The 16,987-nt window shown below is 39.5% G+C and overlaps 1 protein-coding gene and 1 pseudogene across 2 annotated transcripts; both read left to right on the forward strand.

Annotated features, from left to right (window-relative positions):
* Window positions 1-4,674: 4,674 nt before the first annotated feature.
* Window positions 4,675-9,382, forward strand: LOC148875178 (uncharacterized). Its single transcript, XM_088964248.1, has 2 exons — window positions 4,675-5,227; window positions 6,460-9,382. Exons 1-2 carry the CDS (start codon window positions 4,819-4,821, stop codon window positions 6,510-6,512), a joined length of 462 nt encoding a protein of 153 aa, XP_088820374.1. The 5' UTR covers window positions 4,675-4,818; the 3' UTR covers window positions 6,513-9,382.
* A 2,518-nt stretch (window positions 9,383-11,900) lies between these two features.
* On the forward strand, window positions 11,901-15,334 carry LOC148875179 (pentatricopeptide repeat-containing protein At1g62350-like; annotated as a pseudogene). The gene is made up of 2 exons (XR_016104885.1): window positions 11,901-12,214; window positions 14,774-15,334. The product of XR_016104885.1 is annotated as a pentatricopeptide repeat-containing protein At1g62350-like (transcript).
* Window positions 15,335-16,987: the final 1,653 nt, after the last annotated feature.

A 16,987-nucleotide genomic window follows, 5' to 3' on the forward strand; every position in this document is an offset into this window, starting at 1 on the left:
AAGTTCGGATCAACGGGATTTGTTGAAATAGAATCTTTGTTTGATGAAGGGACAAACGAGAGAATTTTGGGATGAAATTTGGTGGCTTGACACTTTTGGACGTCCTGAATCTAATGGAAGTTACGGATCTTTGACTAGAGGAGTGGATTGACTGATTTAGTTCAGATCATAGTCTTAGCTTATGGTTTTCCAATCAATGAGAGGGCCCAAAATGAAATCTTGCTTTTTTTAACGGTCAAGTGGAGGTGATTGGTCATGAAATTCGACGTGCTAAGGTTTTTTAGGTCTCCAAACATAGTGGTAAGGTTTGTTGGTCATATGAAGTTGAGATGATGGATGATAAGCTCTAATCAATGAGATTTGCCGAAATAGGATCTAGGCTTGATGGGGGTCAAATAGGGGAATTTTGAGTTACAATTTGGTATGTAGGCATGGATTAGGGGGAATCCCTCTCCATTTTTTCCTCGAAGCCCTAACATAGAAAACAATCCATCGGCGATTTCACTGCACTACTGACATCCGTAAAGGGGGAATCTATCGACGTCAAGAAATCAATTGACAATAAGCATGTTTGTCTTCGCTTTATTCTTTTTCTTCTTGTTCTTGTTCTTGGAATCCTTTTTCTTCTCCTCTTCCTTCCCTGCAAATGTTTTTTTCTTTTTCTTTTTTTTTTTTTGCTTTTTAATGCACTTCTAAAGTTGGCCTTACCCCTGAACTCCTTCCTCTCTGAAATGAACATCCGCATCCCCAAGTCGGTGGTACCCTTATCGAAGGCAACCTATCAAAACCCCAAAAGCAGAACTGGGTTCAGTTCTCTGTTGCTCTAGTGCCCTTTGTCTAATGTAGAAGAACTGAATTCCTTATCCGTTTAATGCAGTTCTATGAAACTTATTGCATTGCTTTGAGAGTAGGAAACCTGGAATTTGGACTACAAAAATGAAATCTCTAAAAGCAACTCCCTTATTAGAATTTCAAGATTGAATGCTATTTGAATTCACCTAACTATAAAAATTCCAAAATGATTTTTATATTCTTAATGCATGGTTGTTCACTATACATGTGTTATGCCTGTATAGTTTATTTTTTTTATGAACCCATGCAACATTTTACCTTAACCTTAGAATAATAATGAAAAAAAACATGTCGATCTGCTAACCCTGAGGAGTTCAAGGAAGAACTTCAACACCACATAAAACCAAGCTTTATTACTTTGTTATACAAATTTGTTGCAAGTAAAAAATAAAAAACTTTGATTTTTTTACTCTTAAATTTATAGCTATTTATAAAGTCTTGAACTTGCAGAAAAATTCCTAAATTGATTTGGTGAAACAAACCAGGTGTAGAGAGTTAACTATTCTCTTTTTGGAACTTCGATAGATTGCCTTCTATCCATGTATCAACAATTAGGGGATGTTGCTGTTTGTTTCAGAGAAAAAGGGGTTCATGTATCATTGATAGACACATTGCCCATGCAGGTGTGTGACGTGGCGTAGGGAGAAGAGAAACATATTTCCTCCATTTTCTCTTCATTTTCTTGTTAGTTTATTTCTGTTCTATTTCCTTGTAACTTGTACGTAGGAATAGGTCATTTTGGTTAAGTAGTTATTACTTAAGAATAGGTCAAGTTGTTAGTGGTTAAGTAGTTATGTTCCTATGGCTTAGGGATAAGCTAACTACTAGAGAAGCTAATCCCTTAATCAGTGGCTATGTTAGTGGAAGGAAGTTGAGAATTTTCTCGTATTTAAACACCACCCATCCAACATGGGAGGGCAGTTGGAAGTTAATAAAATCTTATGGTCTTATTCTCACCCTAAGCAGAATACTCTATCACTCTAGCTTTGTCTGGGACCTATCAATTGGTATCAAAGCTAAGCACCATGGCTACTAACAAGGAGAGAATTGAGAACTTAGAGGCTGGACTTAGAGGCTGGACTTAGAGGACTCCAAGATAGCTTTAGTTGTATGGAGGCAGGAGTGGCTGATATGTTCCATCAGTTAGAAGATGCCATCAACACATTATCGGAAGCTCTATTCTCCAACCGTGTTGCATCGACGGCCAACAACCTCAAATTTAAGGCAAACTCTCCTATCGGGCATTCTCGCAACATGAGAGAAGAATCTCAAGACAACTCCAAAGTGGGATGACAACTGTTCTCTTCCAAACTAGCCAAATTGGAGTTTCCTCAATTTGGGGGAGATCCCACCAAATGGTTCACAAGAGTATATCAATTTTTTGAATACCAAGGCACTCTTGAATCTCACAATGTGTCATTGGCTTCTTTCCATTTGGAAGGCAAGGCTAATCAATGGTGGCAATGGTTGAGAAGATCCTATAAGGAAGAAGGCAAAGAGGTGACATGGGAAAATTTTCAAGAGGAACTTTGGGTAAGATTTGGTCCTACTGAATGTGAAGACTTTGACGAAGCATTGTCAAAGATTACACAGGTGGGCTCCTTACGTGATTATCAAAAAGAGTTCGAATGGTTTGGGAATCGGGTACAAGGGTGGACTCAAAAGGCATTAGTAGACACATTTATGGGAGGTCTTAAAATTGAAATAGCAGATGGGATTCGGATGTTTAAGCCAAAATCCTTGAAGGAAGCCATCCATTTTGCTAGGATGCGAGATGAGTAGCTAAACCGTCAAGAGAAGGCTACATGTCCATTCAATAGGACCACTATCGACTCTTCTCCAATGAAACTGAAGTCTACTTCTCCAATGAAACGACTCACTTGGATGAAGATGCAAAGGAGGCATGTTTAAGGCCTTTGTTTTAATTGCGATGAGAAATTTGTACCAGGGCACAAATGCAAAGAGCCGCAGTTGCTGTTGCTTGAAGGAAATTATCACGAAAGTGAGGCAGATGACGAAGAGGGAGCTCACACCAACCTTCAACAAGCTATGGAACAGATACATCAAATTGGACCTTGAGGACAAGGTCCCTCTGAAAGACAGGGGCAATGATAGACGCATGGCCCATGTAGGTGTGTGACGTGGCGTAGGGAGAAGAGCAGCAGATTTCCTCCATTTTCTCTTCATTTTCTTGTTAGTTTATTTCTGTTCTATTTCCTTGTAACCTGTACGTAGGAATAGGTCAATAAAGCCAAGGTGTTGGCCCTACGAAGTAGTCAATTTGGTTAAGTAGTTATTGCTTAAGAATAGGTCAAGTTATTAGTGGTTAAGTAGTTATATTCCTATGGTTTAGGGATAGGTTAACTACTAGAGAAGTCAATCCTTTAATCAGTGGCTATGTTAGTGGAAGTAAGTTGAGAATTTTCTTGTATTTAAACACCACCCATCCAACATGGGAGGGTGGTTGGAAGTTAATAAAATCTTGTGGTCTTATTCTCACCCTAAGCAGAATACTCTATCACTCTAGCTTTGATTGGGACCTATCAATCGTCACCTTGAAAAGCATTCACAAACAACAAAAAAAATAATAGTATAAAGAGTGTTGAATCTGTCGTTGTATAGTGTCAGATACTGATGTTCTGGCGAGAGACGACAGTTGACGAAGATGACAACGACAAAGATAGCACGCGCTATCCAGTGACAAACAAAATTGTAGCCCTTGATATTATCCGCTGGTGGCTTTTACATTCATGAATGCTATGCCGATGGATGCTTCTAGGTTAGGGGAGAGTCAAAAATGGGAGGAAGACCTAAAAATCATATATAATTAAAATGGGTCCGGATGTAGTATGCACGTTAGGTAAGCACAACGAGTGAGCATATAATACATATATGACACATGTCCCAGTTAATAGGTCTTTCATCCAAACATTTTTGTTCTATTAGACAGAAATTATCCATTATTTTATTATCTTTGTCAAAATAATTAAAAATAAAAAACAATGAAAAAGTAAAACCTAAATATGTTGGGAGTTGGGACTCATTTATGTTTTCTTTTTTATAATTTTTTATTTTTAATTATTTTGACAAAAATAATAAAATAATGGATAATTTCTATATAAGGGAATAAAAATATTTGGATGAAAGACACATTAGCTGGGACATGTGTTAGGGAGATATTAGGTGCTCACTAATTATGCTTACGTGAGGTGTCTATTACATCCGGACCCAATTAAAATGTTCATAACTTCTAAGTAATTTTTATTCTTTTATGCATGATTCACGCGTTTCGTGGTTCACAGAACGCGGTTTGATGGCCAAACTGATGCCCCTGGTGGCGGTTGGTAAGTGAGCGCGGATCTCATCAGTCTCAACTCTCGACTCGACTGCATTTCTTGTATCCTGCTGTGCAGTGCAGTCTGTGGCCCCAGCGCTAGAACAGTCCGTCACTGGTAGAGCGTAGCAGCCCAGATCAAAACCATGGGTTCTGTTGTTTTTGAAGGGAAAGGCGCGTTAAATCTTGAATGGCCCCTATAGTCCCACTTCTCATTTCTCACAACTTTCTCAGCCCTCTGCCCTTATAACTTATCGACCATTTGACCTTACTTTATATACGAGCATATGCGAATACGATATCTCGATTCTACGCAAAGCATCAAAGTTCACAATACCACGCACCAAGCCCACTGCCTATCATATCATCGCCGTTTGATTTCAGGCAGTACTCTCGTCTTGGATGGGGCCCAAAGAATTGAGAGGATTCAAAGGTCCCACCGTGCTACTCTAGTCAGTCGTCTCTAGACTCCACGCCATAATCTATAAATAAACACATGGCCGGCTCCCCTCCTACTCAAAGTCTCAAAGCCCAGAGTCATCTTCTGCTCTTCAACTCTCATATCTTCTTCTTTTAGCTCATTCAAGCTATCATAGTTCAGATTTCTAACAGTACTTGGTAGAGAAATTAAGATGAGTGTGGAAGTATTGGACGGTGCCACCATCTTCAACTTCGTGGAGGACAAAGAAGCCTTCGAAGGCTCGGTTCATGACCGATTTGCTCGTCTCGACACGGATCATGACGGTGTATTATCATATGCCGAGATGGTGAGGGAGCTCCAGAGTCTGAGGATCTTCGAGACCCACTTCGGCGTTGACGTCAAGACAGAACCCCATGAGATAGCCATTGTCTACCGTGCCCTGTTCGGCCGATTTGACCGTGATTCCAATGGGGCGGTGGACTTGGAGGAATTCAAGGCGGAGACAAAGCAGATGATGCTGGCCATGGCGAATGGGTTGGGATTCTTGCCCATTCAAATGGTACTTGAGGAGGACAGTCTCCTAAAGAAAGCTGTGGAATTGGAATCCGCCAAAATTGCAGGTGCAGCTGCTTAAAAGTATTCTATTTCCTCCTTTGTAGTCTTGCAAGCATTTTGCCTTTTTTAAATTTTCATTGTTGTATAAGTATTCTTTTTGGGCATTAAATCAAACAGTTAATATTCCTTTTGGCTGAGGATGCCAATAGTTTAACAATCCAGATTGGTGCTCATCTCCAGTTCTGATTCAATATATCCCCTTGTTCATTCAATTTGTGTATTAATGCAATCAACATAGGAAAGTATTTGTCAATCTGTCAAGCAGCATCCATGGTAGCTTTTGAAGGATTTCATGAAGGTGTCATTGATGTAAGCAGTCGAAAAATCGTTCTCTGTTAATTCTGTTTTGGTTTTGTTGTGGGAGATGTTAATCCTAACTCCTAACTTGTTAGAATCCTTGGTCATACCCCATTGCATGGGAGCAGCCATGTCTAGTCAATGGAGTATGGGAAATTGTCTTTCAATGTTAGTTGACTCAGGACCCCCGAGTTGACTCCGCTCTCAAGCATAGGAAGCCGAGTTATGGTGGTAATTTGTTTTCTATTCAGCAACCAGAAAAAAAAGGGATAATAGCATATAAGGGCAACTTTTGAGGTTTAATATCTGTATGACGATTCCTCTATTTCTCGGCCGAGTCAGTTAATTCAATGGCTCCTAGCTTGAGTCGATTTTCATTGATTCTTACTCTTGACTTATATCACTATTTAAAAAATAATGAAGTTAGAAAAAAAAGAGGTAAACTGGGAAAGCATTAAACAAAACTGATTAATTCGATTTTGGTTAACCGAAAAATTTCGGTTCAGTTTGAAAAACTGTGAGCGCCCCTACGACCCTACCTGACGTGGCAATATTGTCACAAGTGACTCCTTCACCGCACCATCAAGCACCTTCAGCCGTGCCAATAGAGTGCCTACCGCGTGCTTTCATGGTGTCATCATGGGTGGGCTATGTATGTATCTTGGAAGGGGGACTGTCAATGGCATTATTGTAATTACTTAATATGAATTTCCACTATTTTGATGTTTCCTTTTGTCACTCCCCCAAAAGCTTAACGTACTCTTTGAGGGGAGGTAGGTAGTCGAGTGAGTCATAAGCGTGTAAAGGTTAAGCACGAGATCCCCTCGACACTGAACTGTGTGCTTGTTCTTACCGCTAATTAATGCAATACAAGTTGCCTTTTGTCTAATTTGTGTGCCTTCTTGTTGCCTTTTGTGTGTTATTGCTTTTGCATTTGTAGGCTTTCTCGACCCCATCGAGTGCCGCACCGGGCCTTGTCGATTAGCCCCGTGACAGTTGGTATTAGAGCGGGTTGCTCCTCAACGCACGTGACCCTTGCATAACAACACTAGTGGTGGCGCAATGAAGCACAACAAGGAACTCACCAACGAGATTCAGCATGGCCTTGCCCATGCTAGAGAGACCGATGAGGCTCTAGGCGATGAAGCCGTTACAGAGAAGGCCCCAAAGGGTCGCACATCCAAAGCAAGCAAGCGCGACAAGTCAGTTGACAAGCTTGCTACCTTTGACACACGCATCCTTCGTTGCGAAGTGACCGTTGGGGAGATGTGTGACCAAATAGAATAAATCCTCCTGAACGTGAAAACAATTGAGAGCTCCATGGTGGAGCTAAAAGCCCGTTTATATGGCATTATGAATGAGGTCCAAAACGTCCTGAATGGCACCCTCAAGGAAGTCATTGGCACAACATCCCGACAAGAAGGGAGCTCATCTCGATCCAACATCCAAGACCAGATTGATGAGATAAGAGCTAAATGGATGGCCATGAAAGTAGCCATGGTTGCTCCTACTGACCTCCAGACACAATTAGATGAACTAAGAGGAGACATGATGCTCCTCAAGAGATTAGTGGCCAACACTCCAAGCCCCTCCACAACATTGGCCCCTACTCGTGTGAAGATTCGGGAGCCCACACCTTATGCCGGCTCCCGAGATGCTAGAGAACTTGACAGCTTCTTGTGGCAAATGGAACAATATTTCCTTGCCGCTGGCATTGATGATGACCTAACTCAGATTCGTACAGTGATCATGTATTTGACTGACATTGCTATGCTATGGTGGTGGAGGTGATGCCAAGACATTGAACGGGGTACGTGCACCATTAAGACATGGGCTGATTTCAAGCGAGAACTAAAGCGGCAATTCTACCCAGAGAACGTGGAGTACTTGGCGTGGCGTGCTTGGGGACTCACTCCACAACTATGTCAAAGAGTTTTTAGCCCTTACCTTGGAAGTCACAGACATGTTCGACAATGATCTATTGTTCAACTTCATGGACGGACTGAAGCCATGGGTCGAACTAGAGCTCCAATGCCGCAACATACAGGACCTCGCCACGGCAATGGCAGTGGTGGAGCTACTCAATGAGACGAACTTGTCAGATGAAAAAGCCCCTAAGCCAGAAAGCCCACGTGCCCCAAATTTGAGTGGGGGAGCAAGTCATCCACGCCCTCCGTACGACAACTCTAGCATCAACAAGCCAGCAAGACAAGACTACAAGAAGCCCCAAGGAGAGCGAGGTCGACCCTCAGCACCAGTACAAGCCCAGAACCACAGGGCCCCCATGTTCTTGCTTGCTTTGTGGGGAAAATCACCTGGTTCGCAACTGCCTAACCAAGAAGAAGATCATTTCCCTTGTCGCCAAGCTCAATGATGACAAGCAAAGTGATGAGGAATAAGTCTATGCAGCGCCAAGAGTGGTGCCCTTCAACTCTTCAACAACATGGTGAAGAAAGAGGACAATCATAGAAGGCCAAAGAAATCCCAAAGGGAGCTGAAGTATGTAGACATCCTCCTCGGCAGGAAGCCGACTCAAGCCCTTGTTGATACAGGGGCCTCCCATAACTTCATTTTGGTTGCTAAGGCCAAGCGACTCAATCTGAACATTGTGAAGAGACCGGGTGGATCAAGGCCGTGAACGGGGGCCAAGGCGACTGAAGGCATGGCTCATAGGGTTGATCTCCAAGTTGAGCCGTGGACAAGCAAGACTGATCTATCAGTGGTACCCCTGGATGACTTCCAAGTTGTCTTGGAAACAGACTTCTTGACACAGGCGGAAGCAGCACTCATGCCTCATATCAACTTTCTGTGCATATTGGACGAGCGCTCCCCTTGCATGATACCAATTATGACTTCCACTAGGGTTCATGGGAAGCATGTTTCTGCACTACAACTTCTTTATGAAGAAGCCTTGTTCCACACCAACATGGAGGAAGCAGAGAAGTTCCCCACTCCACTAGCTGAAGAAGCCACCTCTAAAGCCAACCTCAACAGCAGCAGGCCATCAAGCTATCCTCACCACTCTAGCAACAGAGTTCGTGCGTGTCAACAATCGTCAAGCAAAGCAGAAGACCCAAGGTCGTGTCCATGTTCGCCCACACCTACTACCACAACCACTGGGGAGAGTGAGTGCCACCCAAGCCATTTAGGGACCACTTTCGCACCATCCCTCAGACTGAATCACGTAGTAGCCCTGTGAGTCACCCTTGGGGAAAAATTCATGGGAACCAACACCCCAACAATCCAAAACATCATTTTAACCCTTACCTGGCCCAAACCTTCCCTATAGCCAAGCTGAACCAGCCACTATCATACCTTGAGGTCGCCAGGAAAGGACTTAGCCATAGGAAACCCCAACAGAACAAGATAACCCAACCATGCAATCCAAATCTACACCTTGGCCTTGGACGACAGCCGATTCGTGGAACAGTAGGAGAACCTTCCTTCCACATCAACGACTCTAAGGGACCAGCCGAAGCCGATCTCCGAGGACGTAGGTCGAATTGAGTGGAGGAGACTGTCACAAGTGACTCCTTCACTGCGCCATCAAGCACCTTCAGCCGTGCCAACAGAGTGCCTACCGCGTGCCTTCATGGTGTCATCATGTGTGTCATGGGTGGGCTATGTATGTATCTTGTAAGGGGGGACTACCAATGGCATTACTGTAATTACTTAGTATGAATTTCCACTCTTTTGATGTTTCCTTTTGTCACTCCCCCAAAAGCTTAAAATACTCTTTGAGGGGAGGTAGATAGTCGAGTGAGTCATAAGTGTGTAAAGGTTAAGCACGAGATCCCCTCGACACTGAACTGTGTGCTTGTTCTTACCACTGATTAATGCAATATAAGTTGCCTTTTGTCTAATTTGTGTGCCTTCTTGTTGCCTTTTGTGTGTTGTTGCTTGCATTTGTAGGCTTTCTCGACCCCATCGAGCGTCGCACGGGGCCTCGTCGATTAGCCCCGTGACAATATGGCACATTGGAGGCCGACGGCCTCACTTCACTGGCTAGTTCTTGCCAACTAATCTTCCTTCTCCGTTTTACTCCCTTTCCAATTCCAATGCTTTTTGCTTTTGATCGCTAGCTATTTCTTGTCGACTGTCGCTCACATCTTCCTTCGTCATCACATTACTTTTGACTTACCGTTGGCTGTTTTCTGGCTTCGATTGAATAGACACGCAGTATGAGAAAAGCTATATTTATCTTTCTTTAAACTATGCTTTGTTTTATAGATTTTTTTTTTTTTGAATTTATAGTCTTCCGACGTAGCTCAGCTTTAGTTATTATAGTCATACTAATCTCTAATCTTCATACGAAAGCACTTCGACCCATCCATAGATGTACTTGTTGGGAAAAAGGGGTTACTGAAAACTTTGGAGGAGAAGCTTTGAGGCACGTCTGAAGACACTGTCTTTAGAACGTTATTTGCCCCCACTTAGTTTCACTGAGTTTGTTGTTGGGTTACAGGCAAATTCGTTCCCGGTATACAACAGAGCCTTGGGCGAGAATCTGCAACCAGTAAAGTTGAAGAGTCTCTGAAGAAACCTTCGGTGAGACTACAGTAGACCAGAGTGAGAGAGAGAGAGAGAGTGAATTTCGAAATTGTGTTTTAGAAGTCTGATCCATACTCATTAAATAGTTTATGAAAATGTATGAAGAAAAGGTAGGTGCTGGTTCAGAGAAGGCACCTTGAACAGTCACAATTTCAAACATTGTGACTTTAAAAGGTAATTAACATTAACTTTGAATTGTGCCTCTTGATCACACCTGATCGAATCGTGACCATTGATCTCATCAACAGTAATCAACGGTGATCAACGGTCAACATCACACCAAAACCAAAGCTACCCTTTGCGAGTCATGTGGGTGCGCGCCTCATTGCGCCGCACACACGCGTGCACGTGCGTTGCGTGGTATCAAACCTCCATACTCTCCTCTACTATTTCTAAGGAGTGTAAATCAGCTCCTATTAAAATACTGAAAACAAAGCTTATAATTTTCCAACATGGGACAAGTTTAAAACTGGGTTTTGTAAGAGAAAAGCTAATTTTCCAAACAAGTGTGCAGGTGCAATTTCTCATGTAATTGACCAATCAAACCCATTGGATTTAATCTCTTATGAAATTAAAATCCAACAGTACTTGTGTCATCATTCTGTTCATTGCATTTTTGGCTCTTGGACAGGGGTTTCATCTGAAGGCTATTTACATTTTACTATAAATTAGAGACTTCTTTTTTATGGTGTTATCCCGTTATGTTAGTTACTTAATTTTCATGGTCATTAAGGCGGTGTTTGTCATCGGTGCCACATCAGAAAAAGCAGTGCTTTAGAAAACGGCCTCTTATTTGGTATCGCTTTTTTTAGAAAAAACATTTCTCCAGACTTGGAAATCGGGAAGGTGTGATCTGAAGAAACACCAAATTCAATGATTTCTCAGAAAACAGTCTATTGCTGCTAGTGGTGGTTACTATTTATGCATGTCTTTAATTTTATCTTGTTGATATTCATATGCATTATAATTTTTAATTATGCATGTCTTTATTTAATTTTAGGATTGCTTAGTTGATTGTTGTATTCATGGTTGCTTAATGTTTGGCATTACGATGGTGGTTACTATTTAGATGTAATTTGGAAGTTCAAATATTGGGAGTGATATTGATGACTCTGTTGGGAAATAACTAAATAAATGAAGTGCTTTATGAATCACAACGTACTCCATTATTCTCCAAAAGTTGGAGAATGAATCACAACGTGCTACATTTCAATTTAGCAATTAGCTCATTTCAACAGTGATAGTTTTGGGGGTAAAATGTCAATTGCATTTGGGGAAGGCGAGTTTGCCTAGAACAGATGCATTTATTGGTTCTTTTTTTATGGATTAAGTGCTCAGGATGGAATATTGCAATCATAAGGGTCTCTATATTCCTAGGGTGCATCATGTACAAGTAAGTTGAAGAAATGGTGGATCACCTTTCTAATACACTTACCCAAAGCATATCTGATGCATAATCTTTCTTTTGCTCTCTTTTCTGGTGTCTCACACACTTAAATGCTTTTCAGTTTGTGGCATTTTTTCTTCATGGATATGTTTGTTCAGAAATGTGTCATTTATTAACATGCTTCCTGCTTTCGACTTTTCTAAAGCTCATTGGATATGTTGGTTGAGAGTTATGCAAATGACTTAATTCATGAAGACTCTTTGAAACATTGCTCTTTTGTTTTAATTTTTAATCTCAAGGTTGGCTTTCCACATTTTGTTACTTTTGATGGCAGGGTTCAGAAGGATAGAAATTCCATTCAGAGACAATGATCCTGTCATGAATCATGCTATGTTTAGCCCAAATTTTATTAGAGGGAAAAGCAAGAATACTTATTAGGCACAAAAGTTCTTCTCTGAAGACCCCAGTTGTGGGTTATATTCAAAATGATCAAGGACTAGGAGAACATAAGGAACAAGAAGGTTTTTTTCTACCACTTCTCAATGTCAGCTTCAAGTCCTAGCTTGTCAATATGGAGGTGGAAAAAGGAGATGGGAAAGGAAGGTCTGATCACTATTAAGAACTTAAGAGGCTAAAGTTTAATACAATTAAGCTTGACCGATTTATGCAATCAAATGTCTCTCTCATTCTCAAATCAAATCTTCTTGCTATTCTTGCCGAGTTCGTACACCAAGATCAAGTTTTCCTCTCTATGAAGGTATGGGTTTTAGTGAATTTGATGACATTTGTTTTCCTTTCTTGGTGATGTTTCATATTGTGTTTTTACAAATAAAAAGGTTTGGAGCATCCTTGGACTACTTTCTAAGTTGTTTACCTCTTTTACTGAACTACTGATGTCCTTTGAGTTCATTTGTTTTTCTTAAGTCTGCCAAGTTCATTTTAAAAGGTGAAAAAAGAATTCCAATGAATCACTTAAGAAACATATTATGGTTTTTGGGATTTTACCTTTTCCTAGTTATTTTTCAGTTACTTCCTTTACTTTTGAAATATTGGAATTTTGGAGCCCTCTCTGTATCCTAGTTTGCACCTTTCATTTGATAAATTGGTAATGCAGTGTGAGAGTTCAATAATTATCTCCAAAACAACGATTATATCTGAAGATTTATGGCTTATCCATAAGTTCCTGATATCCTGCAAACAAATGGATTTAGTCACTCAACTCAACCCGGCTAAGATTTGTTCCAACTATTAGGACTGGCTTCTCCAATCCTGTTCCACTGTTCCATGTTTTTGTGATCTGTCAAAACAAAGTCCTGAAGGCCCTCTAGTCTTTTCTTGCTACTTCTTCCTTCATGCTTTTGGCCTCTCTCTTGCCTTATAAGAGCCTTGAGCTTGCAGCAAATCATTTGAATACTGAAAACAAATATTATGTTGGTGCAACTAAGAATCCAATTTGTTGTGAAGAAATGAGGTAAAACTTTATATTTGGTGAAACTTTCTAAGTGCTTTCTCTGCAAGTAATGAGATAATTTTAGGCATTAATGATTATAAGACCTTAAAAGCACTTTACTGCCTTTGGGAGACAAGGGAAGAATAATGGGCAGGTTTCCTGAGGATGAATCCCAAACTTAATCCAGTAAATGGCTTAGGACATAATTTATCTTCTTCCTTTCATGGTATTGGATTGATCAACCATTTGATTGGTCAACCATGACAAATACCAACAAATAGATGGATGTCATTGAATGTGAGTCCAATAAGCCATGTGCAAGCCATGCTCAGAGTTACTGTGGAGAAGCTATCTAAATTTTAATACTTATTTCTTTCTATGTATTCATATAGAATTTCTTATTCTAAATTAACTCCTGAAGATACTCAGATTTCACAATTCTTCAAAGCTGATCCGTTATGTTATATTGCTAGCATTTGTCTTTGAGGGCCCATAACTGACAATGAATATGGCATTGAATAGAGCAGAATGGTGGAATAAGATACATGTAGCCGTCTAGCTAGCCAACCCCATGTAATTGGGACAAGGCTTAGTTGAGTTGAGTTCAGTTGCTAGCTTTTGTCCGAAAGGTTTCAAAATCTAAATACAGGTGCAACCTGTAATGAATTTTAAACTTGTTATTAATTGTAGTTTTCTAGTCATTTGGCTTGATTTAGCAATTTGGGTCTTTCTTTCCATGATCATACTGATTCATGTTCTTATATAGTTAATTTGTGAGCTTTATGTTCTTATATACTTGTTCGTGTTCTTAGATAGCTGTTTGTGTTTCTTATATAATTAATTAGGGAGCATTATGTTTATCAGAACAAAAAAAAAAAAAAACAGCTTTATGTTTATCAAAAAGAAAAAGCGAGCTTTATGTGGATACTTATGATTTCTTGAGGTTTCTCATGCAGTTAAGTATATTAAAGCAACTTATATTCTATTTACTTATTGTGGTGTTGATTTTATGTTGCTTAAGGCAGATTTGTAATTTTTACCTGTCAACCATTTCTCTATTGTGCTCCTTTTATTTCAGAAAATCAGAATCAATGTTTCCATTGCTTTTGTTCTCAGCTGCAAATGGGAGAACTGGATTGGTTAGAGATCTTTCTAGGCAGAACTCTTACATTTAAATTGCCACACCATATTTCTCGCCTGAATTAAATAGCTAAAATTTACAGTAAATTATACTGTACCTTTTCTTGCCAAAAAGAAAGAAGAAGAGCTGAAAACTGGTTCTGTAGGAATGTTCCAGAGTTGGCACTTTTCTAGTTTCTAGGTTGCTCTAGATTCATCCATATCTTTTATTTGTTTTCGGTTTTCTCATCAAATTAATAAAACTTAAAAATGATCCAGAAATGTTTCTAATTTCATTGTTGGGTTATGAGGATCTTTTTGTTATTGTCAACAGTTAAATGATCCCAAAATGCTTCTGATACCTAGCCTTTTCACTTACTGAGGAAAAAAAACTGAATCTTGTTCACTCCTTGTGTAGCCGTTGCATTAGCCAAACTTTTTGCTGATCTTTGAAGCAAGAGAGATGGTTCTCACTTCCCCCACTCTTCTCTCTCAGGATGTGTTGGTATTGCCACATGTTGAGTGATGACGCTTTTCTTTTCTTTTTTTCCTTCTTGAGTTATAGGGCCTGACTCTATCTTCTGCCAAAGATGAAAATCATAGAATGTCCCATTTCCATTAGACTCAGTCATGCTAAAACACAACAAAAGAGAATGACATGAAATTGGCTCAAAACATTTTTAATATGACTTTGTGGTAATATTTCTAGCATCTTTATTTGTTTATTTCCTTTTTTTTCTCCTACAGATATATGATATGGTGAGGAAAGAAATATGGTACCAGAGACACGCTCATAATGCTTTCTAGGAACAGATAGGTGAACCAGGCAAAGAGAGTCTAGAAAGATCTGAAGAGAGGAAATTCTGTTTGATCAACACTCTTTTGGAGATATTATCAAGTCCTTCTTATATAGTGGATTGCCCTCTGAACTTCTGAAGCAATTGAGTTTTACAAAGAAATGAGGCAATTACCTGACCCTCAAAACTCTTTTCCTTAATCTTGAAAGGACTCATTCCGTACCCTGAATTGAGGGAGACGGTAAAGGAAAATTTCCTGGAGCTATTTCCTGATATGATTGTCTATGATCCATCAGATGACCTGTGCGATGATATTGTCATTCCAGAGTTAGAGCTTGACGTGGAGATGGTATATATCAATACGGATGCTTGAACAACATTCCACCTAGTAAAACAGACCTTTTAAGACCAGAGGAAATCTTGTATTTGATTTAGTGGCCCTAAGATAATGGTTGAAGTTGCTTAACTTAATGACTTATTGCTTTGTTCACTAGTGGTTAAAATGGTTTCATAATGAAATAGTTAAAGAGCAGAGTAATTAATCCAACATGCCATTCAGCCATGAAGTAGTTGAGAATCTAATTAATGACTACTTATTCACTAAAAGACAAAGCAATTCATCATTAAGTTCAGCCACTTCAGCCACTATCAAATTATCCCTTAGTGTTGTAAATGGTCGCATCAACCTCCCTCCCCTGTATCTTTTCTTCCCCTTTCCTTACCCTTGTCCATTGTTTTGGGGGCAAAAGAAAACGTCAAGCATGAGAAACAAAAATAATGGAAAAGGTGATCAGATGATCCCGAGGCAGGAGAGCTAGAATGGACTCAGCTTGCATGCATTCAGATGATCCTGAGGCTGGCTATCAGCTGGTTGGTTGTTTTCCGTTGCACCTGGTTGTGGCCTTGAATCACTAGGATGGCTTCTCTCAAGGTTGGTTCTGTGCCAATTAGGCAGCTTTACCAAGGTTAAGGCTAAGTTTGATAAAGTGATTATTTAAAAAAAGCACCTATTTTGGGCCGGGGTCACACCAATAACACTTATTTGCATTCGAGAAATAAGTCCAAAGAATAAGCACTAATTTAAAAAGTCCAAATTTTAGGTTTATTTTTAAGTGCTCATTTACTTTCTGGCCTATCTTGGCTCATCATGTCACTTTAAAAATATTTATACCATCCTTGTTTAAGATAAGTGCTTTTTCACCAATCACTCAGAAGTGATTATTAGAATAAGCATTTATTTTTTTTTTTTGTTTAATAAACACCCCCAAACTTGGCCTAAAATCATTACATCAGTGTTGTGTGTAGTTGCAAAGAAAATTAGCTAAGTATGTAAATGTGGGTCTGAGTTTGAGAGTGACCACATTGCGTAAAAAGATTGCGAAGTATTCGCTCTATCCCTCTTAAGACCTAGATAGATTGGACCAACATTGTTTAATGGTCCAGTCTTTTTACTTGGATTGCATGATTCATATTAAAGTAAGATTCATCATTAAAAAAATCAAATCAAATACACACAAGCATGTAAATCGGCTTCAATTTTACATTAAAGAGACCAAAGTAATCCTTTCGATGATAAGGATGAGTTTTGTAAATCTGACCACTGATATTACAATCCCATGCTTACCTTTTGATGGAAAGGTACAAGTCAAATACAATTTTAAAACCTTAATATTTGCCCACTGTACAAAACCAATCATTTTGGCATTGACGCATTGCAACAATAATGATAAGTAACCAATAGCTGGTTTTCTTTACACTCAGTTTGGAAGGAGTACAAATGCAAATATGCAGAGTGCAAAATCTTATATTTTGTATGTATTTGCATTGTACATATTTGTATTTGTATTCTTTCCAAATTAAGCCAGAGACCCAAAAAATATGACTACAATATCCCAATGGAGGGAGATAGTAATTGTGGCTAAGGATGTAAACGTATCAAATTGGATTTGAATTAGGGTATATATCCAAATCAGATCTGATAACACATGTTAGATTTAATCTGATCAGATAATCAAATCTCACAGAGAATAATTTGAATCCGAATATGTTAAGAATGTTGGATATCTGAATCTGACTCGATGTAATTTAATTTCTGAAAATTTTAATAAATTATTAAAAGAAAAAAAATATAACAGTTTATATAAAGAAAAATGAAAAATGCAAA

The sequence above is a fragment of the Nelumbo lutea genome, chromosome 1, assembly GCF_056320005.1.
Source record: "Nelumbo lutea isolate HS-2025 chromosome 1, American lotus-T2T, whole genome shotgun sequence".
Taxonomy (NCBI): Eukaryota; Viridiplantae; Streptophyta; class Magnoliopsida; order Proteales; family Nelumbonaceae; genus Nelumbo; species Nelumbo lutea.